The sequence below is a fragment of the Podarcis melisellensis genome (genome assembly GCF_964234715.1).
Source record: "Podarcis melisellensis genome assembly, chromosome: 5".
Taxonomy (NCBI): Eukaryota; Metazoa; Chordata; class Lepidosauria; order Squamata; family Lacertidae; genus Podarcis; species Podarcis melisellensis.
Genome location: NC_138537.1, coordinates 41,483,182 through 41,500,795, shown reverse-complemented (window position 1 = coordinate 41,500,795; position 17,614 = coordinate 41,483,182). Strand labels below are relative to the sequence as shown.

The following is a 17,614-nucleotide window of genomic DNA, read 5'->3' as shown; positions in this document are numbered from 1 at the left end:
GAACAAGAACTATTTTTTTTACATATGTGCACACATGCACCTGTGTCTTTTCCATCACAGTATATATATATTACTGGAGGACACTGCAAGCCAGTTGAAAGAACACCTGACTGAGGCAGACACTGCATCTTTTCCCCTGCTACTATAAGAATGTGTGTTTGAGCTATGTTGGTAGGTAAGAATACTGCTGAAATATATATGGGAGGAACAAGAATCACCTAAAGCTGTCAGTTGTCTGGTGCCGGTATCCTGTAGGAACATAAATGCTCTCCAAATATAATGACAATAGAAAGCTGGTTCTTCATGGATCAATATTACTCATACAAGATGCGGCATTATATGATACTAATCTCACTTCTACTCTCCCACCTACCACAAGAGGAAACAATTTAGACCATCCTGCTATAGGTTGGGCTAACTTACCTGTAACAAAGCCCTATAGCTGCTAAAAAGAGAGCAAGAGATAAGGAGAATAATAGCAAACAAGGGCTGTGACGATAAAGCAGACTTTATTGGAGGTGCCAAGGGCCACAACAATCAAAGCCTTCCCAGAGAGCATGAGGTTTGTGTGTGTGCTACTAGACAACAGCTCAGCTAACACTTCCCCTGCCTCCATCACCACGTTGTCGTAACAGCAACCCGTTCAGGGTATGCAGGTCATCACCCCAAGTTCCAGTGTGCTCACGGTAGCTCATGGTAGTCTCCACCTCTTTTAAGGGAATACAACTCTTGGGGCAAGGGAGATGCTTGTTAGGTGACAGGCTAGAAAAGGGCAGGCCAAGCTGCTGCTCATTGTGTACTATCCATTTGGGAGAAGGATGATGGGCTGTGCAAAATGCAGCAGCAGGCAAGAGGCGGCATCGTTATTCCAAAGGCTTGCTTGTCATCTGAGTCTGGCACCAGCCAATCCAGCGGGTGGAGTCACATTTCACTTCCCGGCCAATCGTTCCTCCTTTCGCTTGGTAAGGAAGTATTTGAAGAACTCATACACAGACCAGGCAATGGCTGTGGAGGGCATCTGGTAAATGACACGTGCTTGTACCCCTCGAAAATAGGCAGTCAGCCCACCCACGCGGTACACCGTCCTGAATGCATGAGCCATGCCTGTAATGTGCCCACTGATGTTGGTATTCAGTGCCAGGGCCTCCTGGGTATTCAGCAGTGTCTTGCAAACGTCCAATGGGGTGGTGGCAGCAGCAGCAATGGCCCCTGCACAGGCCCCTGCCACCATATGGGAACTAGGGTTGTACTGTCTGTGAGGATTGAGGTGTTCCTGCAAAGATTCATATGCCATGAAGTGGATGGCCTGGAAGGGGATATTCATAGTCAGCTGAGTGGTGTAGCTTCGGTAGAAAGCTCCTGCCCCTTCATTGCACCATACAGCACGTACACAGTCTGTTGCTCGCTGGTATGGAGAGTTGTACATCTGCATTCTCTGCTTTACCACTGATCACAAGATGACAGCAGCAGCCCAGCCATGGAGACGAGAGAAGGGCAGGGAGGAGCAAAGAAAAAATGTATAAGTAAGTGCAGTGATCTGAACAGTGTGCATTCTATGTAAACACTTTAATAGATTCAGGGGCCCCTGCATCCCTCAAACTTGCCTCAGTGTGATCTATCTACCCACCCAGGAAATCCTGCAGAACTCCACAACTCATGAAAAAACAGTAATGCCCCAATTCTGGAATTGTGAGGGGTTACTGAAATGTGATCTGATTATTTCTACACAATGTAGGGAGCACAAATATGAAAGACAAGTTGCAATATTGTTTTTATGTCATTTTTCAACACCAAGAGCAAGGGCAGACACACAAATACCTTCTTTGCTTCAGCCAAAGTATTGTCCACCACCCACCCGCTGCATCCAAAGAACCCTTGTAGCAGGTAAGGCTGCATGTCTGAACTGTATCACAAGCAACATGAAAGCACCCCCTGGTGACAAGAAGGGAGCAGCACAAGCTGCATGAAAGTTGCAGGACTGCTGGGAATCAACATTACCTTCTGCTGGGTTCATGGCTGCATCATGAAGCAATGTTGCCACACAGCCTGCTGCGCCTGCAAAACAAGGACTATTACATGTGAAAAGTGGGAAGAAGACCTAAGGAGCTCTCACAATGTGCCACCGGAGGAGTGTATGCGAGCAAATAGGGACACCCCCCTCCCCAAGAGAGAATGAAAGTTCATTGAGAAGATAGCATCAGTTTTCAGAAAGGGAATATCAGAAATATTCAAGGCTTCAGTGCAGGCAATATTTATCATATTAATCTCGACCCACATTGGAAGGATTGAGGGGGGGGATCAGAAGACTAAGACTGCAATCCTAACTCCACTTACCTGGGAGTAAGTCCACTGAATTAAATAGGACTTACTTCTGAGTAAACATGGTTAGGATTGCACTGTAAATTATCTATCGTCTTTAATTCCTAGAGCAGAGAAGAGCCAAGACCGTCTTGCAGCTATTTAGGATTCTTCCGCCATCCTGCTAACACATCCAACAAGCTTCAGTCAGGCGAGTTAGTTCCAAAATTCTAGGATCTCCAGCTAATTGGGTCTTCCTATTATCTGTCCAGACTATCAGAGATGAAGGAGCCTCAGAAGCATGCTAGTGTGAAAAAGTAAATATAAGCAGACCAGACTCTACAACACGTTACAGCAAGCTTGGGGTTCTCCCCACTCAAAAATGAGGATGCTAAAAGGACAAATGTAAGAGCAGATACGAACATGAACATATCTGGGACAGCTGCTTCAAAGGAAGAGCACTATATGAAGTCAAAATGAAATACAAACAGCAACACACCCATTCTTCTATCATATTTCAAACTATCTTCACAATACAGAAAGTTTGTCTGCTCTGGTGGAAACTGCAGCTATCTGCCCCATATTCCCACAATCCCTTCTCATTCACAAATTCCTTTCAAAAGTCAATGGGAAATCCTACATTCCTAATTATCATGGTTAGATAATGCTTGGAGTGAAGCGGAACACAGCATCAGGGAAGAATGTCAATAGTAAATAGGATTCAGAAGTTAGCAATATAACAGCAGTAAGAAAGAAGACAGGAGTGCCTGGCGTGCTTTGGTCCATGGGGTCACGGACACGACTAAACAAGAAGAAGAAGAAAAAACCAGGCATCCAGTTCTCCATTTCACTAACAGTCCTAGCTGGGAACATAGGGACCCTCAGGGTGGGGCAAGGAGGCAAGAAGGGACAATACCGTTGGCCACGTGACTATTGCCCCCAGCATGGATAATGTCGGTAAGTGTCTTTTTCAACTTTTCGTAGCAGGCGAAATACAAGGCATGAGCAGGGCCTGCCCCTGTGGCTGTGATGTTCAATCCACGCATGGGTCGCCAGATCCCTTCAGTCCGCACGATCCGCCACAGGGCCTCCAGCACATTCCGGTAGCGAGCAGCAGGTTCCGGTTGCAGGCTCTGCATCCTTGTCTGCCAGCGCAGGGAGGGGAGCAGGTTAGATATGCCAAGGGACTTAGCCTAGTAAGCGCTCCACACCCAGCTCTCCCAACCCAGGACACTCCTTCCTTTCAGAGCCATTCAGCTGCATTTGATGGCTGCACACAAATGAGTGCTCGCAGGCGACCTTTGTAGGTGTCTGCGGATCACCAGAGGGCCTTCGCGTCTGCCAGGACTCTACCATATGTACAACCCTCCACACACACCTTACCCCTTTCTCCCAACCCCATGACTGAGACCAAATATTTCTGGAACCAGGTCGGTCGCTTTGGCGGCAAAAGTGAAGGCCTGAAACGTGATCAAGGAAACCGATCTTGCTTCTTGTCAACTAGTGGCGGCAACACACAATTCTCCTGTCAAGTGATCGTTCGTTGGCACTTCTGCCATTAGCCAGCAAAAGAGCCGAGAACGTGTTTGATCCATCCCTCCCCGAAGTCGTTAGCTCCATCGCATTCATCGGGGGACACATCCTTCGCCTTTCTGTCAACTCTGGTCCCCCCCCCTTTTTGCTAAATTCGGATCTAGTCGGACCGTCCGGTGATGCGGATTAAAGTGCAACACTAATGAAGGTCGTGTGCCGGTTAACCGCTCTCAGGTCCTGCCCAGGGACTCCCGCGTCTCGTCTCAGCTCCCCGCCCTCCCCCGACTCCCGCCAGCACCCGCCCTGCGCCCGGAGGCGCCAGAGCAGCTCGGCGCCCGTGCTCACCTTGACACAGTCCACCGGGTACATGAGGCTGTGCTCCAGCACCCCCGCCACAGCCCCTGCGAGCATGTGGGTGGAGGCGGCGGAGCCCCGCGGGAGGGCCTCGTAGTCCGGCTCCGGGCCGGCCTCCGTGTCCGTGCCAGTCCCTCCCGCCCCGCCATCCCCCGCGGGCCACGCCCAACCCGCCCCTCCACCGTCGCCCCCGCCCAGCAGCAGGAGGAGCTGGCGGCCCGGCTCTGCCCCGCCGCGCTGCCCGGGCCCCGCCGAGCCGCCCGCCCCGAGCTCCATGGCACCGCCGTCGAGTCCGTTGCGGGCTGCACACTCGGTCCTGCGGCTCCCGCTCTGTCCGCCCCGCCCATGGATGTCACTCATTGGCCGGGGACGGTTTTCGCGCCGCCCCGAGCCAATGTCCATTGGTAGGCTGCGACTCACGCTCTCTTCCATTGGCTAACGTCCGTCCTGTCTCCCGCCTATCCAGAGAGGATATTGGGCAATACCTCTTTGACCTTTCGTTCGTTCCTCACCCGATTGGCTACTTTTCCGCTTTATTCGAGATACGTGAGGAAAAGGAGAAAGGTATTGGCTACGATGCCTGCCGTTCAAACTGACAGGCTTGTAATAAGGCTGCGCAGTTTTCTATGGTGCGTGGGGTTTGTTTGTGGATGTTGGTTGGCTTGCTTTCAGTGATGACGTTGCCGTGGGAAGAATATGCCTGTACATTGGTGGACCAAACATGCAGTGTGAGAGTTGACTGGAGGCTGCGAATGGGCAACAGGGCGCCTGCGCGTTCCCGCGAAGACGAGGCCCACAAAAAAAGGAGGTGTACGTTGAAAAGCCACCCTTGGGCCTACGAATTGGGCAATATACGCATGACGTAACGAAAACCCGCCCGAATGACCCTCGCCGGGTTGGCCCAGAGCTTGTGACGTGTTGGAAATTACTGAATGACACTTGAGGAGAGTATCGGGTCCCGTCCTGGAAAGCGCGGCGTGCCCTTCGGACAGCGCAGCTGGTTGGCTGCCCGCCGCGGGAGGCGGAGCCCAGGCCGACTCGGTTCCGTTGCGTCAACCTTACCCGGGCTCTGCCATTGGCTGCCGCCCAGCCCGGTCGCCCTGGGGACGTGGCTGGAGCAAAGGGCCGACGAAGTCGTGGCGCCGGACGGCGAGCGCGGGGCGAAGGGAGCGGTAAGTCGGGCTCTCCGGGGAAGCGGGGGGAAAGGAGCGCTGCCTGTGTGGAAGGGGAACCGCGGCACTGCGGGCGGAGGAGCCTGCTCTGCGGCCAGAGGCGCGTCTCTCTCTCTCTCTGTGAAGCTGATCTCAGCATGGGATGAAATGCGGAGCATTAATTAACGGACCAATTTTGTGGCCCTTTCAGGGGGTAGAGGCGGGAAGGTCGTCGGCGCTGATCCCTGGTTTAACCACTCCGTCTCTTCCTTCCTTTTTCAGGGTCCAGGATCATCCCGCAACTTGGAGGAGCCGAAAGAGATGCTACTTCCTCCTGGGACCCGCACTGGAAGCTGACAGACTGCAGGGCGAGCACATGGCCAGGTGAGGTGATGGGATTGCGGATCCCACTACGAATTGCCCACACGGTCTCCTTTCCGGCGTTACCGGCTTCCTCCTCCTCCTCGTCGTACCCCGTGGGCGTGGGCTGCTTCCCGGCTGCTAGGCAGGGCGGTGGCGACCTTGATGCCACTGGAAGAGCAGGTGCGCTGTGGGAGCCTTTGGAGCCTGGAGTTTGAGACCCCTGACCCACAAGCGCAGGGGGAGACCGACAAAGAAATGGAAGGATCTCAACAAAGAACTCTTGATCTAGATATTGCTTGTTGATTGGCATGGCTTTGGGACAGGGGTTTTGCATTTAGAACAGCTTTGCTGCAGGGATTCTTCCTGAAAGCTTTGGCATTGCCTTTTGATTTGTGCTCATGGCACAATCTTCTCTTGCCGCTCAGAGATTGGGATACACACAGCATTATCTACCCTTCTCTTCTGCTCCCTTTCCCCTGGTGACCCTAGTTACAGTGACGCTGTCAGCCTCTTCCCTTGCTCCCTCTGTGAGGCTGGTATGTCTTAAAAACCTCTGCTGTTACAGCCAACCTGGCTAGCAGCCACTTAAGTTCAAAGATCACAGCTTGGTGCTAATCGGTGCAGGGTAGAAGGGCAGCCTGAGTGTTTCCACGTGGTCTCTGCAGAGTATCTGTGATTGTTTCCCAGCACTTTAACCCCATTATTATTCAAGTCCCAAATGAATGGTTGGGAAAGGGGAAGTGGGAACGAAGAACAGAGTAGCAGAGGCTCACCTGCAAGTTAGGAAAGATTGAAAATGTACAATGCACTTCGTGTGTGCTCTTCCACAAAGATTTGTTAATGATTATGGCTGCAATCCCAGGGAGTAAGCCCAGTGAATATAGTAGGATGTACTTCTGAATGAACATGCATAGGCTTGCATTGTTGGTGATTAATTGCAAACTATTGCTAGCTGACTCAGTTGGCTTGTTTAGATGCAAGGTTGCCAATGCCGTTAAAATGTCCTTTTAAGACTGCAGTACTCGGTACTCACATGGGTCCCATCTGCTCCTTGTTACATTCCCAGCTGCTTTGGAAGAAGGATCCTCCTGTACCAAACTTCCAGCTGTAGGCTATGCTGGTTTAGCTGTGTATGTTGGAAGCTTCAGCACTTGGATTTCTAAGATCATTTTGTTGGCAAGGACCTGTGGATGACTGATGAGGCTTTGCTAGACGTTTAACAACTGTGTAATCTGATTTTTTCTCTCTTCCAGGATCAGTTTTTCCTGCCTGTGTCCAGCATCTTGGCACTTCACAGTGCCTTCAGTGAGCCTTTGTCTCCGTCAGCGGCTGGGCCTGCTGGGCCTCTTAGTTGCAGCCAGTATTTTGCTGTTTGTGGGAATCACAAATCTATGGCGTTGGAAAACTAGTTCTCGGGACTGGCAGTCTGAAAGGTGGGTGAATGTGACTGCACTGGCATGAAGCATGCTGAGATAAGGCAAAAAGATGCTTTCAAAGGAGTCAGTCGACTTCCATTGCTTGTATTTCCAAGTTAGCTAAGCTTTAGCAAAGCATTCTAAATTAATTGCTTCTGAAATGGCTTGTTCATATAGGTGAAAAGGCCACTTTGTACCCTACAAAACGCTTAGAGAGATTAGTTAAGAATACGGCACAGTACTGCTCTGAGACAGCTAGGGCAGCCAACAGACTTCTGAAAAACAGTATGTTCTAAAGTAAGGTACAGCAGCACAAAATATCTTTTTTGCACATCTTTGTGAGATAAAGCCAGATATAATTATTTTTTTCCTGCTCTAAAATGGAGGAGAGCTGCAGAAAATGAAATGGATTTAAGGAAGCAATTATCCAGCAAGACAAATTAGTTTATGCATGAAATGAAACCAACCCTAAAGGAAAGTGTTACGCTGTATGTTGTATATTAGGTGTCTTCAGGGTCAGAAAGTACTGTGTGCCTTTTAATCAAAGCTAAGATTATTCTGTACTTTGGGTGTTGTTGGACTCCCAGATCCCATCATGCCTAGCCAACATGACCAATAGCTGGGGATGATGGGAACTGAAGTTCATCAACATATGGAGAGCCAAGGGTACCTACCCCTACTCTAGATGTTGTTGGACTACAAGGCTCATTGTTCCTGACAATTGATAATGGTCACTGTTACTAACAGGAGCTGGGAGTCCTAACACCACCTGGTGTGGGGGGACAGGTTCCTCACCCTTGCTATACATGCTACGCATAATGTAGAATCTGGTTTCCTGGGGAAACTATGAGGAAGGGGAGAGTTAGTAGCATCAAACAAGGTGGCAGTTTCTATGGCACACAAAGTCCTTCTATCCCCCTCCTTTCCCCTCTGTTCTTCTACGATCTTGGTCTTGGGTTACAAAATTGGGCATATATTTCTGCATTTTTTGTGTAACACAAATATAGCAGTAGGAAAGGAGATGCTTGATGGAAAAAACTGCAGAGGAAATGGCAGGGCATATTTCACAGTTCCCATCCAACAGCAAAATGGGAGTGGACTGAGTTCAGCTGGCATTTTCCCACCAACAAAGGCTGAAGCCCTTTTAAGCTGGAGGGGGAGGAGGAAGATGCTGCACTAGTCCTGCTGGGCAGTGCTTTCACAGGGCTTCTGTTGGCGCTCTTCATTTAGTGAAATGTTGGGAACGAAGGACTATCAGCGTGCCAACATAAGAACCCAAAGTTTAACTGCTGGGAAGTCCCAAATTTTGCCCTTAAATGATTCCCAACCCACACATATAATGCTCTTCAGTACGTTTGCACAGGGACTGGCAATTCTGCTGCCAGTTGGTGTTCTGCAATTGGAAAGTGTGAGGTATCTGGCACAGAAGCAGTTGCTTGAGCTGGTTTGCCCACCTTCTTTTACACAGTCCCTGTTTGGGTATTCAGGCTTCACATGTAAGCAAACGTGTGAGGAGAAGCTGGAGAACTGTGCTGCCAACCCCTCTCCACAGCATCATCTGTACAAAGTTCAGAGCTTTCTCTCTCTCTCTTTCTCTCTGTGTGTGTGTGAAGTCCTGATTTAGCAGACTTCTGAATCGCACAAGGAACTGCCATGTGGAGGAGAGGCTTCCCACTTCAGACACCTCACTTTTCCCTATACCCACTCCTCTTAAGATGAATAAAATTTCAGAATGACTAGATGTGTGACTTGAAGTATTAACACCAGTCTACTGTTCCTAAAGAAAGGAAGTTGTCAATAAATATAACACCAGAGAGATAGGAAAGCATAAAAGACAACAAGCAACTCATAAAGAAAACAAAAGGTAAAAACAACAACAACAAAACTTCTTAACATTACTAACTGGTTCTTCATTGGTGTTAAATATGCTTGGCAGATTACTAAGAATTAAAAATTACTAAACTAGGAAGTAATTATTTACATTTCTGTCCATAAGATGACAAAGAACAGTTCTTTTAAGTCAAGGATGAAAGCTGATAATTTCCCATAGGCAATACTGCCTGTCCCCCAGATGTATCTTAAGAAATGAGGGATAGTTTTAAGATTCTAAGTTAGGATCCCCCAATCTGAACCAGACTTCTCATGGTCTGCTGGAAAATGACAGTACTTCCTCTGAAGCCAGGATTTTATTTGATATGCTAAAGAGGGTCTCTCCAGCTGTGGTTCTTTATAAGATTAACAAGTCTAGACTTGTTGATGTTATCACTTTAAAATGGGCCATTAAGATAAAGGTAGGGTAAATGTTTTGGCAAAAGCCAGCTATTTGCATTTGACAACCACCTTAAACAAGTCATTTTCAGACCAAAGGAGAGATTGGTAATTACTTTAAAAATCACATTTCCTCTAAACTATACATTCACATTGTATACATTCTCTCAGCTTCCCTTATGGCAGGTAGCAACTTGCCTTTAATTTTAAAAGGGCATTTCTGCTGCAGCTTTTGTTTGCATAATATCCAGTAACATCCAACATTTATTTGCATAACATCCTGCAGTAATTATATTTATTAATTATGGAATGTATATCCTGCTTTTCTTTCATCGTGGAACTCAAGGTGGCATATATAGGATTCCAAGGTGAGCCCATCCTGGCAATAATAATAATAATAATAATAATAATAATAATAATAATAATGCCCTGCTCATCTGGCTGGGTTGCCCCAGCCATTCATGAGATGCATACCAGCTTACCTTCAGCAGGTACATTGCTGGACCTGGGACCAATGCTTGTGCCTCTTCCTTCAAGAGCAGAGCTGATCCTACAAGATGCATTTAGCTGCATGGCTTTTATTTTTTCAATGTGATGTGGACTGGACAGAATTTTCTTGTTGGGACAGACTACCAATTACTGTACTCAAATAATGTGACATTCAATGGCTCCTCTAGAACTCAGACTCTGATCTACTTCTTGTCCCACTTGACACAGTTCAGAGGGCCTGGCACTGCCTCAGCCATGGTTGTCCTACCACATGGCAGGCCTTGGGTCTTCCTGCTTCTCCTCTTCCTTTGCCCTTTCCTCCTTCCATGAATGCTGATTAACAGATGTAAACAAAGACTGATATAGTGGCTTATACCTCAACTTTTGTGACCTGACCTTCTGTCTGTGATAGGTCTGGCTTCTCCTCCCTCTTGGATCAGATGCCATTGTATTTGTGCATCTCTTGGCTCCTGTGTCCATGGGGAAATCCAGCTGGAATACTTGGGGTGGCGTGTGGCATTTGTGAGAGCTGCTGCTCTAGCTGAGTGCCCAGGGAATCTATGCCCTCTTCTGCAAAAATCAGGATGTTGGAACATTTGGCCCTGTGGCAGTTGGCCATGGGATGGCCTTCTTCAAACCCTTGCTTTGTTCCACCGCTGCTGCTGCTGGGTGGGGGAAGCAGCAGAGGCTGTGCTGACTGAGCCAGAATTTCCTTCAGTGCAAGAAAGGGGAGCAGGATCAATAAGAACTGTGGTGGAATGAATTCTCTGTCTAATGGATCTGCAAAACCCACTAATTTGGTTAGCTTTCTTCTTAATGGCTGGACATGGTGTGGTCTCTCAGTCCTGTTTTCTGATTGCACCGATGAAATGGCACAAAGTGGGTAGGTTGGGATGTCTGCTTCAGTTCTCTGGTTCCTGGGGAGCTGAATCCAGTGCCTAGGGGGATTCCAATAACTTTCATCTGGTTTCTAGAAGGGGGAACGAGAGCCTCCGCAGGGACTAGATGCACATGCTGGGTCAGCATCGCTTGAAGCATTTATGGAGAAGTGATATAGGCATTTTGTGTTCCTGTAATTTCTATTATTGCTGTTGTGCAATAATAGACAGCCTCTGAAAGAGCAGAGCAGGCGTTTTATGGAATGCTGGATCTGCCTCTTTATTTTCTTTTAGGGGTGTGAAGACTGGTCTGGTCTCTAACTCTTAACTCCAAATCTTCCTCATTTCCCTTGCAGGTACCTGGAACGGTTTCATACCTTGGAGGCAACGGACACAAATAACCCATCTCTGAATTACGGGGTGGTTATTGATTGCGGGAGCAGCGGGTCCCGAGTCTTTGTATACTTTTGGCCACCACACAATGGGAATCCGCACGACCTGCTGGACATCCGGCAGATGCGAGACCGTAACGGCCAGCCTGTTGTCAAGAAGATCAAGCCAGGTTTGGATATTTCCAAATGCCTTTTTTGTTGGTGGCTGTGAACCCACAAGCACCAAACACCTGGAGGTGGGGAGAGTTGTTCTGTAGAGATGGCAGCTGAGGGACTATTCCCTTTTCATTGTACAGGGATCTCTACTCTGGCAGCCACTCCAGACAAAGCTAGTGACTACATCAGGCCGCTGCTCAGCTTTGCTGCTGCCTATGTGCCCAGTACCAAGCACAAGGAGACTCCCCTCTACATTTTGTGTACTGCAGGAATGAGACTGCTGCCGGACTGGTGAGTGAGCTATATTTTTCCAAGACCTGAGCAGAGTAGGCTTGGGACTGGGGAGCAGGAAGTGCCGGGCCTCTTGGAGCTACAGATGGACTTGCATCCTGAAGTGGAAAGGGACAGGGTGTGGGGTGTATCTTCACTGTAGCAGTCAAATACAACATTTCCTGTTTCCTAGAGTGGACACACAGGGGAATGTTGCTCCAGACAGGGAGGATTTCCTGTCATACCTGCTCTGGAGCATCGTCCCCCTGTGTGCGACCAGTCACACAGCCATCTTCCTCTTTTGCTGCTCTTTTGCGATTCCTCTGCTGGCTCTTAGCCAGCAGCACATGGCTCATTCTTACAGAGGATGGAAGCCACAAGGTAGAAAGTCTGAGGCCTAGCCCAGACTTCTTTTCTCTACAACTGTAACTGTGACTACAAAATAAAGCCTGCCTTCAGGACAATACTGTGAACTGAATGTAAGTAAACTTTATCATTACTTTTAAAAGAAGACTGTCATGTCATTATTCTTTTTAAGAGGGAACTAAAGGGGAAATTTACCAGGAGCAATCCAATCTGGACAAGCCAGACTGGATTGCTCAATTCAAATGATTCTAACAAATCCATCAACTAGCTTCCAGCAATGTGCAAGGGAATGTGCTCTGCTACTACTACTACTACTACTACTACTACTAATAATAATAATTTATTATTTCTACCCGCCCATCTGGCTGGGTTTCCCCACCCACTCTGGGTGGCTTTCAACAGAACATTAAAAACAGAATAAAACTTCAGACATTAAAAACTTCCCTAAACAGGGCTGCCTTCAGATGTCAAGGTGTTCCACAGGGTGGGAACCACTACCGAGAAGGCCCTCTTCCTGGTTCCCTGTAACCTCACTTCTCACAGTGAGGGAACCACCAGAAGGCCCTCGGCGCTGGACCTCAGTGTCCGGGCTGAACGATGGGGGTGGAGACTAGCTCACTAATGTGAGTGAGGAAGGATAATATTTAATCAATATATCCTCTCCTACTACCCACAACATTCCCACACAGGGTTCCCTAACTTGATAGTGAGCAATGGGTCATCTCCACCCCAGGTGGACTAAAAATTAACTCCTGCTTATGAAGTTGTTGTGGATGTTTGCAAATTCGTGGCTGGAAAGAGACCAAGTGAGAAGGGTGACTTGCACAGGGGGACAAAAGGACGGGTTTTTGAAATGAGGTCAAGTCTGCTGTTTAGACATCTTGACCATTCGGCAAAGGAGCAGTGGAGAGGGTGGGTCATTATATTTCAGTACAAAGAAATGGGAGTTGCTCAGTTTGTCTGCTTGTGGATCTTCACAGGCAGCAGACGGCCATCCTGGCAGACCTGGTGAAGGATGTGCCCTTGGAATTTGATTTCCTCTTCTCAGAATCACAGGCAGAAGTGATCTCTGGAAAGCAAGAAGGTAGGTGTTGGGCCAGAAAGGCTCGCTCACTCCATCATCACTGTGATGAGGCTGCATTTTAATATTTTAATGTTTCGATATTTTAATGTTGTATTTTAATCTTGTTTTTAAGTTGTATTCATTCAACTTGTTTTTATTATTGCTTGTTAGCTGCCCTGAGCCCGGCCTTGGCTGGGGTGGGTGGGGTATGAATAAATAAATTATTATTATTATTATTATCATCATCATCATCATCATCATCATCATCATCATCATCTTAGGGAGTTTGGCAAAGGGTGAAGGGAGAGAGGGGGGAAGGTAGGTAGTGAGGCAGCACTGCGCAGGATCTGGGGGCTTAGCTAGCTGTTACACCAGCTTAACTTGCTGTTGGCGGTGCCTGTCCCTTGGGGTTGTTCCCTCCCCTCAAACTTCACAGGGTGCTACTCAAGTCCTGTACCTTCAAGGAAGCCAACACTGCTTTTGATTCTCTTATTTCCCCCACCCCCAATTTCCCAGGAGTCTATTCTTGGATAGGCATCAACTTTGTATTGGGAAGATTTGACCACGAAGAAGGTGAGACTGCGGGGAAGGGACAGTGGAGTTGAATGGGTAGGTGGAAGTTTTCTCTTTTGGCTCAGTTCCCTCTTGAGGGAGGGAATCTCCAGCACAGTTTGCTCGATTCCCAGCAGGAATGGAGATTTGGCTTTCCCACATGACCTGAACTAAGGCCCCTTCCCATTTTGCAGTTTAGCAGGAGTGAAGGTGAGCAAGAGAGACTAGAGCGGATCCCCACTTCTTCCCTAACTTCTGCCCCCCCGCCCCCCAAACCCTAGACATTTCTAGTGTTCAGCCCAAGAGGTATGGGGATGTGCCATCTTCCATCTCCATCTTCCATTGCTTTGGAAACTCTCTCTATCTCTTTCTCTCCCTCCCTCTGGGATTGTAGAGGAAGATGCAGTGATTTCTGTGACCCTGGCTGGCCAGGAAGAAACCCTGGTGCGAAAGAGGACTGTTGGGATCCTTGACATGGGAGGTGCCTCTCTGCAAATCGCCTATGAGGTGCCGACTTCCACGTCCTTCTCTTCCCCGCAGGAGGTGTGTAGTTTGGGAAGGAAATATGTGCTATGGTCCAGGTTGGGCACTGTTTCTTACTCCCTCTCTCCCTCCCCCTGCCACCCTCCCCTCTGCTACCGACAGGAGGAAGCTGCCAAGAGCCTGCTTGCTGATTTCAACCTTGGCTGTGACATGCAACACACGAAGCATGTGTACCGAGTCTACGTCAGCACCTTCCTGGGCTTTGGGGGCAACTACGCCCGGCAGCGCTATGAAGAGCTGCTGCTGAATCAGACCACCACCCGCAACAGGTGATGTCCTCATGCTGCCAGGTTTCAAAAGGTCTGGCTAAAGGCAGCTCTGGATTCCACTGCCCCCAGGAGTTCAAGGTGTGGCATCCTGGGAGAGGGTGTGTGTTTATTTGTAGGAGGCAGGCTCCCTGAGTGATGAGATCAATGGGAGAAGTTTTTGATGGTCCGCATGCATACCTCTAGCCTGTTTCAGGGTGGCACAGAAGAACTCACCAATCATAACTTGCCGCTGGGGGTGTCTGTGTTTTCCCAACCCTGAAGCTTAGGCTCTCGTTGCAGGTTGCAGGGTGAGCAGCTTGGCGCAAATGCTGGGGTGCCTGTCTTGGACCCCTGCCTGCCTGTGGGACTGGAGGATGTTGTGGAGCATGGCGGACAGACCCTGCACATCAAGGGCCAGGGGGACTGGCAGTCGTGCGCGAAGCAAGTGCGCCTCCTGCTGGCGGGAGACAACAGAACCACGGTCTCTCTGCGCAACACCTATCAGGCACCAATTGACTTTGTTAACAGCGAATTCTATGGGTTCTCTGAATTCTACTACTGCACCGAAGATGTGCTGCGCCTGGGAGGACTGTACCACATGCCCACGTTCACACGCGCTGCCCAGGTGACTCTAGAATATGTGATCACTTTGCCAGGATAGGGGGTGTTGTTTCTGTGCCCACTCATGTCTTTTGCCTCCTTCCAGGATTTTTGCAGCCTGAGCTGGTCCTTATTGACTCAGAGGTTCCGAGACCACCTATACTCAGCACATGCAGATCTGCACCGTGTCAAGTAAGAATCCATTCTTCCTTTTCACAGAGAATGTGCTTGGTCCTTAACTCTTCTTCCATGGACGGTGAAGGGGTGGGGTGGGGGGGTAAGATTGCCCCCCAGCAGTCTTCTCAACTGATGAGCCTCAGTCCAGCGTATTTGTGATGGAGTCTCTATTCTCTGCTTGCAGGTACCAGTGCTTCAAATCAGCATGGATGCACCAAGTCCTACACGAAGGCTTTCATTTCCCCAAGGATTATTCTGGTCTGCGCACAGCCCAGTTGGTGTATGATCGTGAGGTGCAATGGACACTGGGAGCCATTCTCTATAAAACTCGCTTTCTGCCACTCAGGTAACCTAAATTGCTGCCCACTACATGTTTTCTCATCTTAAGAGTGGTAGAGTTCTTTTGGTTACTTCAGAATCAGTCTTTCAAACAAGGACTTCAGTAAAGAACTGGACCATGGCGCTTGACTAGGAGTAAAATGCCGGTTTTCTAGCCCTAATTAGAGTGTTCAGTCATCTTAATATGTGAACTTGGGAGTAAGCCTCACAGAGTTCAACATGGGGAGGGCTTACTCTCAATAAGCATGCATAGGATTGAGCTTGAAACATGGAAGAGTTCAGTACTCTGTTTAAAGTCCGAAGTTTCATTTTTTAAACTTGAGAAAGCAAGTGATCTGCCAGCGGTGCTTTTCTGAAAAAAAACAGAAAAGGAGAAAGCAGAGGCATGCAGAGACCTGGCATGTTTTTAAGAGGTACCTAAAGGAGAGACATCAAATGCACCCTCAATGAAGCACAGAGCCTGCATGAAAAGGAAGTTGATCCTTTATCAGTAGGCAACATGGTGTCTTAAATGTTAAAAAACTAAACCTATGTTTTTGACACCTCTCATCTATTTACAAATGGTCTGTAGGGCATAGGCCTGAGAAAAGCCAGGTATTTGGGAATCATACTTACTGCAGTATCTGGAATGCTTCTTTGTCTGCTAGTTGCAAGAGATTCAAGCTTAGCGCAGCTTCACATTTCAACTTCAGACTGATTTTTCTTTGTTTTTCAGGGATCTCCGCCAGGAGAGCATCCACCAGCCTCGCAGCCCTTGGCTCCGTCTCTCCTTTGTTTATAACCACTACCTTTTCTTTGTGTGCATTCTTGTGGTGATGCTTGCAATTGGACTCTACCTCTTCCGTCTGCGCCGCATCCACCAGAAGCAGCTGAACGTGGCACAGCTGGACCTGCTGTGGCTAGCAGAAGTGGTGCCGCTGCCCGCACAGGAGGCAGCCTCCTGACAAAAGAACTACCTCTCTGTGAACTCTCTCCATGTCTGCCCTATTGGCAGTGGCTTTTAATGGGCCAGAAGCTGTGATTCTCTTGCGGGCTAGTCCAGAATTCTGCAGGACTCCAGCCCAACCCCAGGGCCTAAACAGTGTCTGCTCAGACTTGCCCCCCAACCCAAGCCGCTCAACCCTAATGGACTCTAGATTTTCCTCTGTGGCTGAAATCCCCAGCCACTGTGGGAGAATCACGCTGCAGGCGCTGTGAGGCAAGGGAAGCTGATTTCTGGTACCCTTGACAGTGGGTAAAAGGCAGCATAGCTGAAAGTGACCAAAGAAACTTGATTTACTCAGGAAGGGAGGGAGAAGGACCTTGTGTGGCCAAGAACTGGACAGCTCTCCCGCAAAAGGAAAGAAAATGGTTCTTTCTGGTGCTTTACTATGAGCACGCCCCCCTACTTCTGTTGATGTCTGTGATAGGACCAAAAAAGGAGTCGTGCAAACAGGATTCCTTGAGGGTAAGAAATAACCTTTTTAAAAAAACCAAGGCAGATATTTTGCTGCCTTCCTTCACACTCCTCCCCACAAATACATTTTGCACACACTCCTTTCAAATCCCACATTTACCCATCATTCAGTGTGTCTCAGTGCTGTTGTCCCAGCACTGGGGCTTCCAGCAGTTCCAAGTTTCACAGAAGACCACCTTGAACTGTGGAACGCTGTCTCTGGTACTTGTTTTAACAACAACTAGCCCATAAACTCAATCAACTGTGGGCTAAGTTAAATTATGAATTTGTTTTCATACTTGAACTCCAGTTACTGTAGCAATAAATTATGCTGAACTGTGTAAGCAGAGTTTCTTGATGCTAGTCGTGCTGGAAGCTTGTTGGTTGGTGTAGCTGGTTGGTTTTACTAGCTGTAAAAACCATGATTTCTCACCTGTGCTCCAGAATGAGAACCAATCTACAATTGTAGGCCAAAGGAAAAGAACTTGCTTTATTGCTGTATGGTCCTGAACACAATAGGGTTACTATCATAAATCCTAGTCTGGAAATTTGCAGTGGCTTAGTTGCTTACACCACCTGGATAGTTTACTGAAGTGCTCCTTGTCAGGAAACACAGACCACTTTTGATTTCCCCCAATACCAATTAGATGCTATGGATAGAGGCTGGAGTATTACCCTGGCTGAATTTCAAGCACTTCTGGGCCCCATATTAGATCTCTAATAG

The 17,614-nt window shown here is 48.4% G+C and overlaps 2 protein-coding genes across 3 annotated transcripts; one reads left to right on the top strand and one right to left on the bottom strand.

Annotated features, from left to right (window-relative positions):
- Positions 1–492: 492 nt before the first annotated feature.
- SLC25A28 (solute carrier family 25 member 28) lies at positions 493–4,632 on the bottom strand. The gene is made up of 4 exons (XM_081911560.1): positions 4,177–4,632; positions 3,215–3,443; positions 1,999–2,055; positions 493–1,446 (listed from the first exon to the last, which is right to left on the bottom strand). The coding sequence occupies exons 1-4, from the start codon at positions 4,615–4,617 to the stop codon at positions 929–931; spliced, it is 1,245 nt and encodes a 414-aa protein (XP_081767686.1). The 5' UTR covers positions 4,618–4,632; the 3' UTR covers positions 493–928.
- Positions 4,633–4,761: 129 nt separating this feature from the next.
- Positions 4,762–17,234, top strand: ENTPD7 (ectonucleoside triphosphate diphosphohydrolase 7). 2 transcript variants are annotated; one of them, XM_081911551.1, is made up of 13 exons: positions 4,762–5,357; positions 5,619–5,720; positions 6,953–7,132; positions 11,106–11,311; positions 11,438–11,588; positions 12,914–13,017; positions 13,513–13,569; positions 13,943–14,091; positions 14,194–14,360; positions 14,640–14,964; positions 15,046–15,131; positions 15,301–15,462; positions 16,171–17,234. In XM_081911551.1, exons 2-13 carry the CDS (start codon positions 5,713–5,715, stop codon positions 16,397–16,399), a joined length of 1,824 nt encoding a protein of 607 aa, XP_081767677.1. In that variant the 5' UTR covers positions 4,762–5,357; positions 5,619–5,712; the 3' UTR covers positions 16,400–17,234. The 2 variants fall into 2 exon arrangements, with proteins under 2 accessions (XP_081767677.1, XP_081767678.1); XM_081911552.1 differs by lacking the exons at positions 4,762–5,357; positions 5,619–5,720; positions 6,953–7,132 and adding an exon at positions 8,754–8,978.
- Positions 17,235–17,614: the final 380 nt, after the last annotated feature.

Bases quoted from the DNA above. Each gene is read 5' to 3' on its own strand.
- SLC25A28 (XM_081911560.1), bottom strand. From the start codon at position 4,617: ATGGAAGAGAGCGTGAGTCGCAGCCTACCAATGGACATTGGCTCGGGG. The intron at 2,056-3,214 runs GTATTGTCCCTT...CTTGTTTTGCAG, and splicing joins CAATAGTCACGTGGCCAACG to GCGCAGCAGGCTGTGTGGCA. The intron at 1,447-1,998 runs GTAATGTTGATT...TCTTGTGATCAG, and splicing joins AGCCATGAACCCAGCAGAAG to TGGTAAAGCAGAGAATGCAG.
- ENTPD7 (XM_081911551.1), top strand. The intron at 11,312-11,437 runs GTTTGGATATTT...TTCATTGTACAG, and splicing joins TGTCAAGAAGATCAAGCCAG to GGATCTCTACTCTGGCAGCC. The intron at 15,132-15,300 runs GTAAGAATCCAT...CTCTGCTTGCAG, and splicing joins GCAGATCTGCACCGTGTCAA to GTACCAGTGCTTCAAATCAG.